The following is a 16,014-nucleotide window of genomic DNA, read 5'->3' on the forward strand; positions in this document are numbered from 1 at the left end:
AGAAATCAACGATATTTACATTTTTATCCTACTTCGTGCGCAGTATTTTTTATTGCATTATAAATTTAATATAATTTCAAGAATATCGTGTTTTCTGTTCATCACGTTCTTATTTTTACTAAATTGTAAATTTGTTGACTTGCATTCTCAGTGGAGTTTAAACACACCACACTTAATTAGTTTATGAAAGTGAGAAATAATTGTAGAGTTCAATATTCCTTCTGACAAAGAGTAACTGCAAGTTTTACTGAATTAAAAAAATTGTATCAGAATATCTCATCGTAACAGGACAGCATTATCCACAGTCACTAACATAATCCTGGTCAGGCCTACGTCACTCGCTCGCGGTCGCGCGTTAAGTACCTACCCGCTAGCAGTTGTCTCGAGGTAACAAGTGGCCGAGAGGCGTCACGCGCCCGCCTGTGTAGTCGCGTGGCACCTACTGTATTCTTCTGAGTTTTACGTAGTAACTTATTAGTATTAGTACCTATAAAATAAAGCGTAGGTATTTGTCGCTTTGCGGGCAAGTGAAGGATGTGTTACGTATAGTAACTTATTAATAATCTGTGTCCTTGTTTTTTCCAGGTCATAGACTTCGGTAGCTCCTGCTACGAGCACCAGCGCGTGTACACCTACATCCAGTCGAGGTTCTACCGAGCGCCCGAGGTGATGATGGGAGCGCGGTACGGCATGCCGATCGACATGTGGTCTCTAGGCTGCATACTGGCCGAGCTGCTCACAGGTGAGATGACTATAGTTATAGGACTCAGATTCGCTCACACTGGACTGTAGTTGTAGTTGAGTAAGACTCGGGTTCCAGCCCGAGGTGATGACGGGAGCATTAGTGACCGGCCACACCAGAGCGCCGCGTGTCTCGGGGCGCGCAACGGGCGTCCGCGCCACGCCGCTTCAGTGTAATTCAAAAAACGTCTCCTCAGTACATTTTGTATAGGAAAGACGTAAGACGCGCCCCAGGTGGCGTGGCGGCGGCGGGGCGCGCGCCGCGCGGCGCGCCTTACGTCCTTCCTATACAAAATGTACTGAGGAGACGCTTTTTGAATTACACTCAGGTGGCGTGGCGCGGACGCCCGTTGCGCGCCCCGAGACACGCGACGCTCTGATGTGGCCGGTCCCTATGGCTGCAATGGCTGCATACTAGACGACGTGCTTACTGGTGAGATAGAGGACTGAAGCTATGTCGGCATTTTACCCATGACCCACACATAAGAGGCTGGTGTCCTATTAAGCAACAATTTTGATACTGAAATAGCGTCAAAAAATCAATGCATTATAAATATGCTTTTAGTGAGTATCTTCGACGAAAGTTGGTTAACATGATTAATTCATCGCTTACTCGGTTTGTGTTATACCTGAGCGCAACACAGCGTCACACAGACGGAGTTAATGAGCCACCATTATACATTTTTATCGAATGACTGCACTGGAATCGATAGCACATGCCCCATTTCACTGCTGTAGAATCGATCAGCTGACACAAACATACCGATTAAAATAGCATTGCTTTCACAATCGATATCGAAAAGGGTTATTTTGAACGTTCTAATAATGAAGAGTCTGCCCTAACGAAATCATTGTCAAGTTAGCTTGGTCTGTAACTATTTGTTTGTATTCTTCCATTTTGAAGTTTGGCAACTCGCAAGTTGAGTATAGACCGAGACATGTTGATTTTGAAATATTTTTTAATGTTTGTTAGTAGTATGTTTGTTAAAGTCAAATCTTGCAAGCTAAATTAAACCGACATCTCGTTATTCGTGTATCTATAACGTCTTTTTTTTTATACTACGTCGGTGGCAAACAAGCGTACGGCCCTCCTGATGGAAAGCGGTCACCGTAACCTATCGACGCCTGCAACTCAAAGAGTGTCACATGAGCCGTTGCCACCCCATTAGAAAGTTGTATATATATAAGTTCCAAGGAGGATTCGGGTTGCCGACGACTCAAAGGACAATAGACGGAATAAGTCAGTTCCGTAAGTCCTCCCGTCATCAGCACACCGCACCCTTGTTGAGCTCTGGCAGCCTTACTCACCGGCAGGAACACAACACTATGAGTAGGGTTTAGTGCTATTAGGCTGCGGTCTTCTGTAAGGCGGAGGTACTTCCCCAGTTGGGCTCTGCTCTAGATTCGAGCGAGATGATATCCGCTGTACTGTGCCCTACCACACAAAGCGGAATATCATTCATATTTAAGTTATGTAGAAAGAAATGGATATACCTAGTTATATTTTTACTGACATACTTAATTGATCAGTACACGTTATAGTCTGGTTGCCAGACTATAGTGCTCATATAAAATGTAGTGCTTTAAAAACAACAAAGTTAATTCAGCAAAGAGTATGCACCGAAATAAGATTGTTTTAGAAGCTATATATAATTCCGGCGCCGAAACTTCACTCAGAATATCAATAGCCGTAATGTTTACGAACGCCAAACTTTATGTATTTGCAAATGCATTATTTTTAGACTCTCCGGTAACTCCGGTTCTTCTAAATATTTGTGTTCATTTTGCAAAGAGAGATAACAAAGTTACTAAGTCCACTCGACGTTTGTTTTGAAATTTATTAGTTTTAAAGCTTTTTGAATTGACAAAATAAGCTGAGTTGGAATTCTAAAACTTTGAAATTGTATTCAGTAGAATACTTGACATTGCCTTATAGATTTAGAAATACCGAGTATGCCTCCAATAGGTCATTAAAATGATAATACGTTGTAAAAACGCTCGGCTAGGTGACGGAATTTTGGTTTGTGATTTCGGTGGTAGCATTATTTAACCAGCAGTTGTTTAAGTAGGTACTTTTCTAGTTATAAGATCCGGGTATAAATTGACTGTTGAAATTATTTGAATGTACATTGAATTGAATGTACTTAGGAATGAAAGTAGTTAAAACTTTAACCAGATCCAATCAAACTTGAGCTTGAGTACTTTATTACTTAAAACTACAGATTTTGTAGGTCCTGTAATGTTACATCGATCCCAGCGCGCCCTCACGAACGGCAAAGAGGATGGAACGCCGGAGTGGGTTTAGTGGGTAGGGCCAAGTTTCCCCCCTCTCGACAGGGGAGGGGAAAGAAACGGCGAGTCCCACACATCGTGCGTAACAGCATTCCCACTTCGTCAAAAAAAAAAAAAAAAGGTCCTGTAATGTAAGCATAAGCAATGAGGAACTTGTAATACCTGTGGTAGTGGCAGCCTTTGATTCGCAAGTGAGCCACCAGTGACTCCAGTGAGCTACAACTTCGGCGTTGTCGTCACTTTCCATCAGGTGCGACTAAGGTCAATCACTGGCCAGTCTTAAAAGTACTCAAAACTTTTGGACTTTCACAATAGGGATGACGACTACATAAAAAAATGCCATTCTGTTTAGTCCGTCAGTTAGATCGTCCAAAAATACTAAACACGTATTTTTCACTTTTTCTAATTAATAAAAAAATACAAAGATATAGAGCATCAAAGTTCCGGAGTGGGGGCTTGTGACGTCACTTCTAAGTAAAAATTGTACCTAGGCGTGACGTCACGCGAAACTTCAACGCACTGTACAGTCGTCATTTTTCGTTTATGAGAAAAAAGAAAAAATATGTGTCCAAAATTTTTTGATAATCTGACGGACTAATTAGTTTTTTTTAGTCGTCTCGCCTATTCAATGGTTAATCAAATATTAAAATTCTTCCAGGGTTCCCGCTACTCCCCGGCGAGGACGAGGCGGACCAGATGGCCTGCATTATCGAGCTACTCGGCATGCCGCCGCAGAAGCTGATCGAGCAGGGCAAGCGGTCCAAGAACTTCATCAGCAGCAAAGGACTGCCGCGGTACTGCACCGCCAACACTATGTCTGATGGCTCCACGGTGCTCGTCGGAGGTATGTTACTGACTGCTTTATATCTCCATCAGGAACAGATACCTATATTGTAGAACTTCTGGGTATGCAGCTGCAGAAACTGATCGAGCAGGGCAAGCGGTCCAAGAACTTCATCAGCAGCAAAGGACTGCCGCGGTACTGCACCGCCAACACTATGTCTGATGGCTCCACGGTGCTCGTCGGAGGTATGTTAGTGCTAAGGTCCCTACGTCCGTGTATCCGTGTCCTTAGCCCTAAAAACACGAACAAAAGTCCATGTTTGTGAAGTGCGTTCGCGGTTCGATCCGTAACTGAGATTGTGCCTGAAAAAACTTTACTAAAAACTTCCTTAATATTTTTTTTCCTGACGCCCGTAGTTATCTCCTAGCCATTATATTCTCTTACTAATTGTTAAACGTTAGGTAAGGTCCTTAGACTGCTTAGGCAAATAGTTTATGAAGTTTGAATACCTTATCCGTAACAGCTCATACCTGGCTTATAGTTTGCACAGATTTAGAGGCTTCCTGGGATCTCGAACTACCTATTTCTCTATAGACGAATTGGATACATATATATACTCACGCCTCTATTCCCATAAGGGGTATGTAGAACACATGAAACTCACGTTTCAGTGTCACTCTTACTAATTAAGGGGTTTAAAGAAAATGAAACTATGACATTAGATATGTTGAGAATATTGCAGATACCGAAATTTGATAACGGAAGATCGCGTTATTACTGTCATTAGCGCATACATTCCCAAGCTTATACACCCACGGAACTTTCCCGTGTTTACAAAACAAGACATTGATTACAATGATCGCACACAGGAATTTAAAGTATTCAGTAACCATCTGTGCTTTGCCAAAATTATGACACTATCACACTCTGACTCAGTCTCCAAGATTAATGCTACGCCACCAGACGTCTCTGACGGTACGTTGACTAAGATAACAGACTTACTAAGCTCTCAAAATAAAAGTCTACGTAGTCGAAGTTCTGTGTAACTTTTACACGCCTTTTTTTCTCTAAATGCATGCGTGATTCAGGAATTCCAAACCCACTCGGGATTTGCAACTATTCGTAATAGGTGCATTTATATGTGGGAAGTGTCATCTTAAAATGCCACGCTTTTTAGTGATATTTTTTAAGTAATTGATATGACATAGTAATTTTACCGTTCCATCTAAGCAATATTGTTTAATATAGACACAACTTCATTTGTATGCAGTACAATTACTTACTGGTGAGTGTAATACAAGTAGATAACAGATTACTGTATTGTCATCTCTGTCACTTATTTTCAAAACGATATACTTAGTTTAAACCACACGATCTGCGAGAGAGGACTAACGTGACGCAGATCCACATACAATCAATTTGAATCCTATGACACTCTAGAACCCTGTCTTATTGACACTATGTTCTATTTGCCATAAAAATCATATAAATAGGTATTAGATTCATAGACCTTTACTGTGTAAAGGTTCTACAGTGACCTAGGATTCAAATTGTGTGATCCAATATTGTAAAATATTTACGATCGTACGACGATATTACGACGTTTTACGATCAACTTGAAATCATTCGGAATAGAGTCATTTCCTCAATTATTTTTTATTGTAACGTCACTATTAGGAACTGATTGTATTTGATACTACGCCAAACGGCCAAATTATGTCTACAACTCCAATATATATCAGCTTAACCAGAAGCAATATCATAAATATAAATTGTGTTAGTCAACAGTTGTTTCAGCAGTCACTGCCCCGAAATAAAAAAAAACATCATGACGCTAACCCAGAAGTGACTAACCACAAACGAGTTAATCATCAGATAGACCGACTAATTCAACTATATATAATATAACACGTTGACTGTCTGGCGCTTTTGGTGAAAAGCCAAAAGCCGCCCTAATACTTGACGGTTTAATTTAGTGTCAAATTTCGTTTCTGGCCCGTTTTATGTGCCATAAAAACGTTGCATTAAATGTGTTTTCATTTTAAATATTTTTCTTCGTAAAATGCCGTTCATCTCTTACCTTGACATGGATGGGTTGTATAATAAACTGTTCTGGCAACTGAATTGCATAATTTCAGTTTGTGACGTCAATAGATAATTTAAACATTTGTCAAAGTATAAAGTTTAACTTTTGACAGTTAAATGGATGGTCAATATCAACAGAATGTTAGGAAATAAATATTTTTGGCCCAGGTTATACAATGAAATACTTTTTAGGATGTTCAAAAGTTGAATACACATTTTATGAAATTATTAAAGTAGGATCATACACTTCTCCCGCAGATACACAGAAATCACAGAATCAACATTTTATTTAACTGAAAATCGTGTTATAATACGTTTTGTTATAGAAGAAACTTTTCTGCAATGTATTTAACCCAATAAACAATCGGTTTGGCGATTTCTTTAGTTCAGTATTGATAGGTTTAGTTTAATGGGTATAACAATCAAGGATAACGTAATATGGCGTGAGTACCTAAAACATAAGGTTCCTATTTCAAAAATATTATCGACCTGTGCGACATACGGGGTACTGCACTATCCTCGACGATATGTCATAATCTTATACAAAGTGTAAGTTTGAACAATAGAAATATTTGTGTAATTAAAGTTACATATCGTGTGTTCCAGGTATGTCCAGAAGAGGCAAGCCCCGAGGCCTGCCCGGCTCGAAAACGTTCGTCACGGCCCTCAAGGGCTGCCAAGACAAATTCTTTATTGATTTCATTAGGAGGTGAGTAACCAAATTATCTCATAATATTATCCATAATATTATTATACTTATAACAGTGACAGGTTTATTTATTGCAACCTTTGTATACTTACACTTCAGAATTTGTTAATGTTCATAGTAAGATAGTGTTCTCAGTAATCTTAATTTTTCAGTAACCATTGAATCAAAATATGCGTTTCAACAATTATTAAAGATGTTTGTCGTATTGTATTTTAACTTAATATATATTTTTATTGACCTTATTTTTGCCAGATTACCAATTAACTGTGTAGCTTCGTCTCGAAATGAAATATTTTCCCGTGTGTTCTGGCACACTCTTTTCTATCGAATATAAACATCGAACAACAACTGCCCTACAATGAGTAACCCGATGAAGTATAGAGCCACCGCCACACATAAAGCGTTTTGATAGCGTAGCGTTAGCCGAGCGGAATGCGCGCACAATCTGCGCTCGTTAGTTCCCGCCAGCGTCCGCTGAGCGCAACGTCCGGCGCACCGCTATCATTTGCTCTCCGCTAACGCTCCGCCTACGCTCTCAAAACGCGCATGTGTGGCCGAGCTTTAAAGGCCAGTTACACCAACCGCATCCGTAATTAGAGTCTGTTCGGAAAGAGGAGAGTCGTGAAATGTATGGAGTCCAAATTGACATTCCACTACTCTTCTCTTTCCGAACAGACTAGTCGACTGATCAATGTTACCCAACAGAACCATGAAATTTGCCATATGTGATAATATCCGTTAATAAAAGTTGTATTCGGTATTCCAGATGCCTAGAATGGGACCCGGACAAGCGGCTGACCCCCGCGGCGGCGCTGCGGCACGCGTGGCTGCGGCGGCGCCTGCCGCGGCCGCCGCACGAGGAGGACGCCAACCACGTTAGTATCGCGCACGCGCACGCGCAAGCGCACGCCACCCCCAAACGGCAAGACAAATAGGTTGGTTGCTTGTTCATGTTGCTTGTGGTATACTAAACAACTAACTGGAGGTGGAGGTATAAACAAAACAGTCTTGACAAAACTAGAAAAAAAACAGTGTGTGGAGTCCCCGAAGTGAAACTTCAACATAAACAACTCCAACACAACATAAAACAAACAACATAACCTCAAAAATATTTTGTCAAGTGCCTATCACGTTTTTTGCGTTTAGTTACGTCCAACTTTCTACTGTTTTAAATATTTTATTTACATTGCTATTTGCTCAAATTATTAATAAAACAAACATAAACTCATTTTGCACTCGATCTAAATATAAAACACACACATTCCAATAGGGAACTTGACTGTAGTAAAAATAAAATATTTTATACCATGCACGAAATAAAGCATCAGAAGTTATTTTTAAATCCAATTTATATTTAATAAGTTAGGTAGAAATATATAAAGTAACTGAGTTGACCGTGACGTCACTCAATTCGATCTCATATAAATTCTATATTAGCAAGTCGTTCAAATTCGTTTTGACAGTTCTTAAAAAGAAGCTGATTTGACTAGGAGGCAAGTAGCCTATTCATTTCTGTTCTGTCACTGACTGAGTGAATAAGTGAATGAATGGAATGAGTGAGTCGTTGAGCGTAACCATGCTGACAAAATGTACGCGCTGAGTGAGCGGCATTTCACGCAAAGTAACAATGACTGAGTGTTACGCGCTGTCAGTTAGAAGTCGCATTAGAAGTTTCACTTCAAAAAAACTTTGGGATCAGTGATTTAAGTGAATCTTGGCCTCTGAAATGATCACGCCACCTGTCCCGATCGCAACCTTCTTACAGTGACTGGCGCGAAGTAGATGCAATTTGCCCTTTCTATAAAATATACAAATACGTTTACCTAGAAATGTTAATTAAAAACGAAATATGTAAAAGCAATAAGTACCCCACCAAAAACATTTCCATGTAAAATGTTGCCAAGACCAGACCTTAATAGTCCGTTGCTTCTGGAAAGTTATGTATGAAAATGTTGGCATAATTAATGGAAGATTTTTTTTGATTGGGATATGTACATTACAGGCCGAAGTTATTTTTCATCAACCCTCCCCATCCCTCCCCCCTCTGCGTCACCCCTCTTCCCCCCCTTAAATAACCGAAAATGCGGTTTTTCGCGATTTCTGACAAAATCGTTGTAGATACAGAAAAAGCGTGTAGGAAAAAAGTAATCCTTGATAAATTTACTACAAATCGTTCATTGACACTTTGGTTCTAGCACTTATAGGTTTCGCGTGATCCATCACGAACATTGGTCCTTTACTGCAATTTTCTTTAGTGAATGTTAAGTTTTCTCCCAAATTGCTTACGAAATCTGTTTGATATTACTAAAATATTATAAACTGAAAATGAATTTCAGGGGGGAGAATCACTACCATGGGTGGGACTTGAACTCACGGCTACTGGATTGATACTCCAGGGCTCTACCAACAGCTACCAAAAGCTCATCCCCAGTCATAGATACACTATATAGATCAATGGTACTCCTAGCGACTACTACCGTGAAAATATTACGTCTTAAATAGTTACTGGAATTCCAAGACATATTGGAAATTCCACCCATGGTAGTGATTTTTCCCCCTTAATTTTATTTTAGTCATGAGTTACAATATTTTAGTTATATCAATCAAATTTCGACGATTTCGTATGCATTTTGGGCGAAAACTTAACATTCACTAAAGAAGATTGCAGCAAAGGACCAACTTTCGTGACGGATCACGCGTAAACTATAAGTGCTAGAACCAAAGTGTTAATGAATGATTTGTAGTAAATTTATTAAGGATTACTTCGTTCCTACGCGCTTTTTCTGTATCTTCAACAGTTTTGTCAGAAATCGAGAAAAACCGCATTTTCGGCACTTTAAGGGAGGGTAGAGGGGTGACGCAGAGGAGGGAGGAGTGGGAAGGGTTGATGAAAAATAACTTCGGTCTATAACGTACATATTTCAATTTAAAAAAACCTTCCATTTATTATGCCGTAATTTTAGCTAATTTCCCCCTGCTATAAGACTTGCATGGCAAAAAGTTATCAGATATCTGTGACTTTTCAACTTGTCATATTAGACAGCGACTCACTTTTAATTTGTAACTTGTAGCTTTGATAAAGCGTTGAATTTGTAAATTTAAATCAGGGTATTATGTCACTAAAATGACAAATAAGAATCCTGAAAATCCTAAGTCAATATATACTGATTATAAAAGAACCTAGATAAAATCCAAACTAATTTAAAATTAACATAATATTTAAGTACCACAAGCAACTTTTTTTAAGTTAACTTTTATTTTAAATATTTATTTAAGTTAATTATTTTGGGTTTAAATCTGTTTCACCTAGCTGGGTACCTACATGCTTATGGCATTCAGGTAAGTATTAATATGTAGCGACAGCTAGGTTTTATCTTTTAATATTTTTGCTTCTATTCGCCCAAAGTATATGTCGTTAATAAATGGAAATCAGTGATCGATCAATTTCGTTCTAGTAGTAATGTACACAGTAGAATCACTCATCGGATGTGATGCGTCATAATGAGTCTAGTCAGAATATATGAAGGTTGATATTGGCGTTGTAGTTGCACGTGTCAGTTGACGACTTTGGTGATTGAAGGCTTAAACTAAATAAATGAGTAATGAAACTAAATATTGTTCGATGACTGAATAAGAAGGTGGATACCATTTTTATGTAAGTAGAACTACTTTAATTTAAAGTTTATTAAGAATTCAACTTTATTCATTGGATTTTCATGATTAGATTATTATTTAAATGCAATTTTTAAGTATTTGTTGTTAGCTTATTTGCTTAGTTTTTTAACGTTTTAGTCGCAAAAAATATTGCTATATATATCAAACTTTAATTATTTTCATAATATATTTGTGTAGTTATTGTGCGTTACATACTTGTATTACACTTTTTATTTAATCGTGTATTTTTTTTATATATGTGGATCGTAGTGTGCATTTAGTCTCGTAGTGTATTTGTTAACTACATATATGAACGCTATATCTGGGCGTTTTCCAAATTAAATCCCGAAAATCGAATTTCACCTGATCTGGACGTGTTTGGGCTCATTCTACTCAGAATCACGAGCTGATTCGATCCCGACGATAAAAAAATGTGTCCTAATATTTTTTTCCTTTTACGTCACGATTTTAGTATGAACTTACTACGAGCGTGACGTATTGGAAACTCGAATTTTGTATGGAAAATTTGGGACACATTTTTTTATCGTCGGGATCGAATCAGCTCGTGATTCTGAGTAGAATGAGCTAAATTCGATTTTCTTTACCGTGTGCGGCGTGATATTGTTGTAGTATTTTATGTAACCGGCGTTTAAAAGAGGCTAAAAAGGGCGAGTGGCGCGGGTAACAATTTGAGGTGAAACCGAATAAAGACGCCACGAGTATTTTTCGACTCAATTAAACACCGTTGTATACAATACTTTTTCTACGATGCATTTATTTTTTAATAGTTTTTTAGAATAATTTTCGCGAAATTCACACTGTTTCCTGTATTTTGATGCGGCGGTTCGCACAACCAGCGCCCGCGCCGACTCCCCAAAGCCAGCCCCCGCCGGCTCGCCGGTACCCCGCAGTAACGTTATAACAATGCATTGCCATGGTTACAGGGCCAAACGATGCTTTTTTAGGATGTTTAGTTACTGCGCGCGTGCACGGGAAGCCGGCCGGGGGCTCGCTTCGAAGAATAGACTTTTATGTATGGTTTTAAAGATCTATGACCCTGTAAATAACGAATAATAGTACAGGAGTAGAAAAACATTACTTCGATTTCCTATCAGTCTCGTCTTCCACAATATACGAAGGTCGGTATCGCGTCGCAGCCGGCGGTCACGCGTGCCAGTTGTCGTTGCCGCTTCGCTAAATGTGGCTTGTAGTTGTGTGTTTGGTGGCAGTGTCGTTGTGTATTAAGTTCGTTTGTTGTTGCAGTCCGTGAGCCTGGCGGGCGCGGGGGCGGGGGCGGGGCGGGAGCGGGCGCGGCGCGCGCGGGGCTCGCTGCGCACGCCGCTGGCGCGCACGCCCGTCACCTTCAACGCCAACCAAGTCGCCAGTGAGTACACCATCATACTTCACCATAGCTTACACGACGACGATCGAATGCGTAGCGCTGACGACCCGCCGGCGAAACGTAACGCGAAAATACATTGGAACATTTTGGAACACGATACGCTCGCCCCCTCTATGTATGCAAGCTGTGAGGCCTTTAAGATTCCACTGTAATCGAATAAAGCTAGCGTCCTAACGTCCTACTGTAGTATGATGGAACCTTTTCGTTTCAAACAGATGTATATTATGATTTACTACTTAAAAAAAAAAAACACAAGAAAACACATCCACTTAATAAATAACCACTACTTAATGAATTGCTCTCTGCAATGGAGTCATACATAACTATACCCATGTAACACAAATATTTAGCACTACTCTATTGACACTACTCTTTGATTTGCGTATACGACAAATTGATAATGTCTCATTTACACATTAGGATAACCTGAATAACTGTAACATAAATACATTTCTCAAAACACTTTCCTATTTTACACAAACCCATTCTATCTATACTAATATTATAAATGGGAAAGTGTGTGTGTCTGTTTGTTTGTCCGTTTTTCACGGCAAAACGGAGCGACGAATTGACGTGGTTTTTTAAGTGGAGATAGTTGTAGGGATGGAGAGTGACATAGGCTACTTTTTGTCTCTATCTAACGCCACCGAAGCCGCGGGCAAAAGCTAGTATGAAATAATTATAAAATAGATCACTATAAATGAGCGTTCCTACACTTATAAATTATTAAAATACTCAGAAACAAACGTCTTTACTGAAATAATCTTTCTTTTTCTTTATTACCATTTACAACTTCTTCTTCCTTCTTTCAAGGTCTCATGCGTACGTCAAGTCTTAGTAAGTTTATTACACAATTTATCTGTGTAATGTATGTATTTGTAACCCTTCTACCTGTAATCCTCTCACACTGTCACAAAAAACATTTTCATCACACCCACACTTTAAATGTGCTATTGCACGCAGGCGGAGCGTGAGTTATAGAAAAATCGTTCTCCTAAGGCAGCGTTCCCACTTATGCGTCGCGTGTCTCGGGGCGCGCAAGGGGCGTCCGCGCCACGCCGCTTAAGTGTAATTCAAAAAACGTCTCCTCAGTACATTTTGTATAGGAAAGACGTAAGACGCGCCCCAGGTGGCGTGGCGGCGGCGGGGCGCGCGCCGCGCCGCTTGGCGGCGCGCCTTACGTCCTTCCTATACAAAATGTACTGAGGAGACGCTTTTTGAATTACACTCAGGTGGCGTGGCGCGGACGCCCTTTGCGCGCCCCGAGACACGCGACGCATAAGTGGGAACGCTGCCTAAGGGAATAATGAAATTTCTTGTACCGTATTTAACTTTTTTACATCTATTTACATATTTTTCACATTGCGAGTGTGATGAAAAACATTGTGTGTAACTCGGGGAGTATGAATATTACTAACTCAAGTCTTTACTCTCGTTAGTAATATTCAACTTCCTCCCCTTGTTGCACAATGTACTATTAATATGTAGGTACTAATACATTTATAGTAGTTACATCACCATGGTGTCAATAAAACTAAGTACAAATTATTTAGAACTCATATGTATGTATGTCCCACATGTAATCCCACTGTGTTATCCTTATTTAGCATGTTGTCTGTTATATGTTATTAATATTGAGCATAATATTAATATAAGCGTAGGTATATAATCCTTTTGTTATCAGTCACATTTACAAAAATTGTGTCCAGTTAACCGATAGGTAATTCGTTTTAAATTTATTAAGGTACTTATTGTCACGATGTTTTGTCTAACTGTTTACAACATAACTTAATAGTATTACATACTTACTATTGATAGTCAGATGATTTGCGAGAATTATAGTTTGAATACCAAATAGTATTATTTATGGATTTTATTTATTGGACCGACATACTACGAACGACTACCCGCGAAATTGCGAACAGAAACATCTGACGAAACTTTTGAACGCCAATTGAAAATCTTTTTATTGGAAAATCCATTATATTCTGTAAATGAGTATATGGAAATGACATGTAATGTAAATTGACTGTAATCCATTATTGTATTTTAATTTTAGTTTGACGATCATTATGAGATACCTTGTTTTTTCTTTTTTCCTTTTTATGTAAAAATTGACATTGTGATTACTTATAAATCATTATTGTTATATTTTTAAAATTAGTATCAAATTATAATTGTAATTGATATTTCATTAAAAATCATACTCGACGATCATAATATAAATTCTTATAGATTAAGGTAGAATAATTTATAATGTAATTTTATATTATGAAATAAATAAATCTAAATCTAAATCTATGCCGGCGAGGTGGGATGCTTCAGCTTAGGCGGGACAGAATATGTAGAAAGAATCGTAAGGCACCGGTCCCACCGCTAGTAAGCTATGAGCTATCGGCTATAAAAACGAAGAAAAGATAAGCACCCCCGTGCAAATAAAATAGACACGGCGATATTGATAGCTCCGCGGGGCGAGTGGCTATAAACATCGCCGTGTCTCTTATTTGCACGGGGGTGCTTATCTTTTGTTCGTTTTTATAGCCGATAGCTCATAGTTTACTAGCTCGCGGTGAGACCGGTGTCTAAAGAGGTAGAAAAAAGAAGATTTCAAAATATGTCAATCATAACTGAGCATTTCTTTTTTGTTTTTGCCACTTTTATGAAGTGTGATATTTTTGAAAAAAAATGCTATTTCTACTCAGAGTTACTAGCTTTTTCAATCCTAGTAGTTAAAAAAATTGTCCCATACGATTTTTTCTTATTTTGTTACCATTTTCCGTACTTGTCGTATGGGGTAACAAAAGAGGAAAGTAACAAAAATGTATGGAAATTCTGGGACACTTTTTGTCTCCCGGTGAGATTGAAAGTACTCGTGATTCTGAGTACAATTGACCCAAAATTCCTTAAATCGATCAAATTTTTTTTATTGGCAAAAAAAAAAAGAAATGCTCAATCCGTGTAAATTGTTGTTGCAGAAGCGAAACTGCAAGCGGCACTATCGGAAGAGAGCGGATCTAGCGCGGGCGCGAGCGGGCTGGGCGCGCGCTACTGGGCGGGCGGCAAGCTGCCGCACCTCCCGGCGCCCTCCTAGCGCGCCGACGCCGCGCTGCCCGCGCGCCGCCTCGCCAAGGTACCGCCGCCGACATCCTCTACAGCCATCTGTAGCACACCTCGGACACTGGCGATCAAATATATAAAAGAGCGTTCCTAGCACACAGTCTAAGCTCGTGTAGGTGAACGCGTATGAGTGAAATATGACAAGTCGACTGTTCGTGTTTTTAACAGACTGTAACTGTGAGGTACCTGAGAGGGGTGGGCTTCACTTTCAGCGGGGAGCGGGAGTGGCCATACTGTACGATCCTATAGTCTGTAGCCCCTCCTCGAGAAGTGGTCGAGTGTCACTAGTGTCAGTGGCCGCGAGCGGCGATACTGAACGGGTGACAAGATGCCGCTTCTTCCTGCACCATCTTAGCACCCTGACGTCGTGTAGCCCAGAGAGATTAATGTACCGTCCCGTAGTATTTATTGGCCGGGTCACTGGTCTTATAAATAGTCGATGCTGCACAATGTCGCTGTCGTGTCGGGGTGCCATATTCTAGTTAACCTCGAATTTCGTGTCCCGTTATAAATTATGTTAGTGACAGCTTCTAACGCTAGACAAAGAATTCATTTAGGTTAGTAATCCTACCGACTGCGCCAATTAGTATAACATATTTTTGACACCAGAACTTTGATACAAATCCACCCAAACTTATTTAACATTTGAAAGTGCTTAATTAGGGTCGGTCGAGTCAAACCGTCCGTTAAAGCCAGCGCTAAATTTGATCGTATGGGAAATTCGATAGAACCTCTGCCACGTGACGTCTCGGGGTCTGTTAACTGCGGTTGATGAAACTGGCCCTAAATGTTTGTTCTGTTTCGTCCCCAGGTGTCCTCCCTGGAGGCGCCGCGGCTGGCGGCGCCGGGCGGCGCGCGGCTGGAGCTGGAGCGGCGCAGCCTCGACCTGGAGCGCGAGCTGCGCGCGCGCGACTCCGACGCCTCGCTCGACGACCGCGACCACCTCGTCTGATGCGCCACGCCCGCTGCCGCTCCGTGCACGCCGCGGACTCTCCTGTGCGACGTTGCCGGCTTCTTCAGACGGTTCCACCGCCGCTGCCGTGATAACAAAATGCACTCTTGACACGGCGCGACGTTGTCGCTCCGTTCGGAACTCTGGTGGGATGTTGCCGGATCGTTTAGACGGTTTGACCGCCGTGATGTCGAGCAACACTCTTGATAGAGATCCTGTAACTCTGGTGTTGGCGCTGTAGTGAGATTGCTGGCTTCTTTCGACAATTTGACCGCCGC

The 16,014-nt window shown here is 40.4% G+C and overlaps 1 protein-coding gene across 1 annotated transcript in view; it reads left to right on the forward strand.

Moving 5' to 3' along the window:
* LOC125237323 (dual specificity tyrosine-phosphorylation-regulated kinase 2) overlaps nt 1–15,736 on the forward strand; it is a 245,493-nt gene extending 229,757 nt beyond the window's left edge. The window contains exons 2-8 of the mRNA XM_048144314.1: nt 586–742; nt 3,692–3,877; nt 6,509–6,611; nt 7,378–7,486; nt 11,529–11,649; nt 14,643–14,746; nt 15,596–15,736. Coding sequence (XP_048000271.1) covers nt 586–742; nt 3,692–3,877; nt 6,509–6,611; nt 7,378–7,486; nt 11,529–11,649; nt 14,643–14,746; nt 15,596–15,736 — 921 coding nt within the window. The remainder of the gene's footprint in view (nt 1–585; nt 743–3,691; nt 3,878–6,508; nt 6,612–7,377; nt 7,487–11,528; nt 11,650–14,642; nt 14,747–15,595) is intronic.
* The last annotated feature ends 278 nt before the right edge of the window (nt 15,737–16,014 follow it).

The sequence above is a fragment of the Leguminivora glycinivorella genome, chromosome 21 (assembly GCF_023078275.1).
Source record: "Leguminivora glycinivorella isolate SPB_JAAS2020 chromosome 21, LegGlyc_1.1, whole genome shotgun sequence".
In the NCBI taxonomy this organism is placed as follows: domain Eukaryota; kingdom Metazoa; phylum Arthropoda; class Insecta; order Lepidoptera; family Tortricidae; genus Leguminivora; species Leguminivora glycinivorella.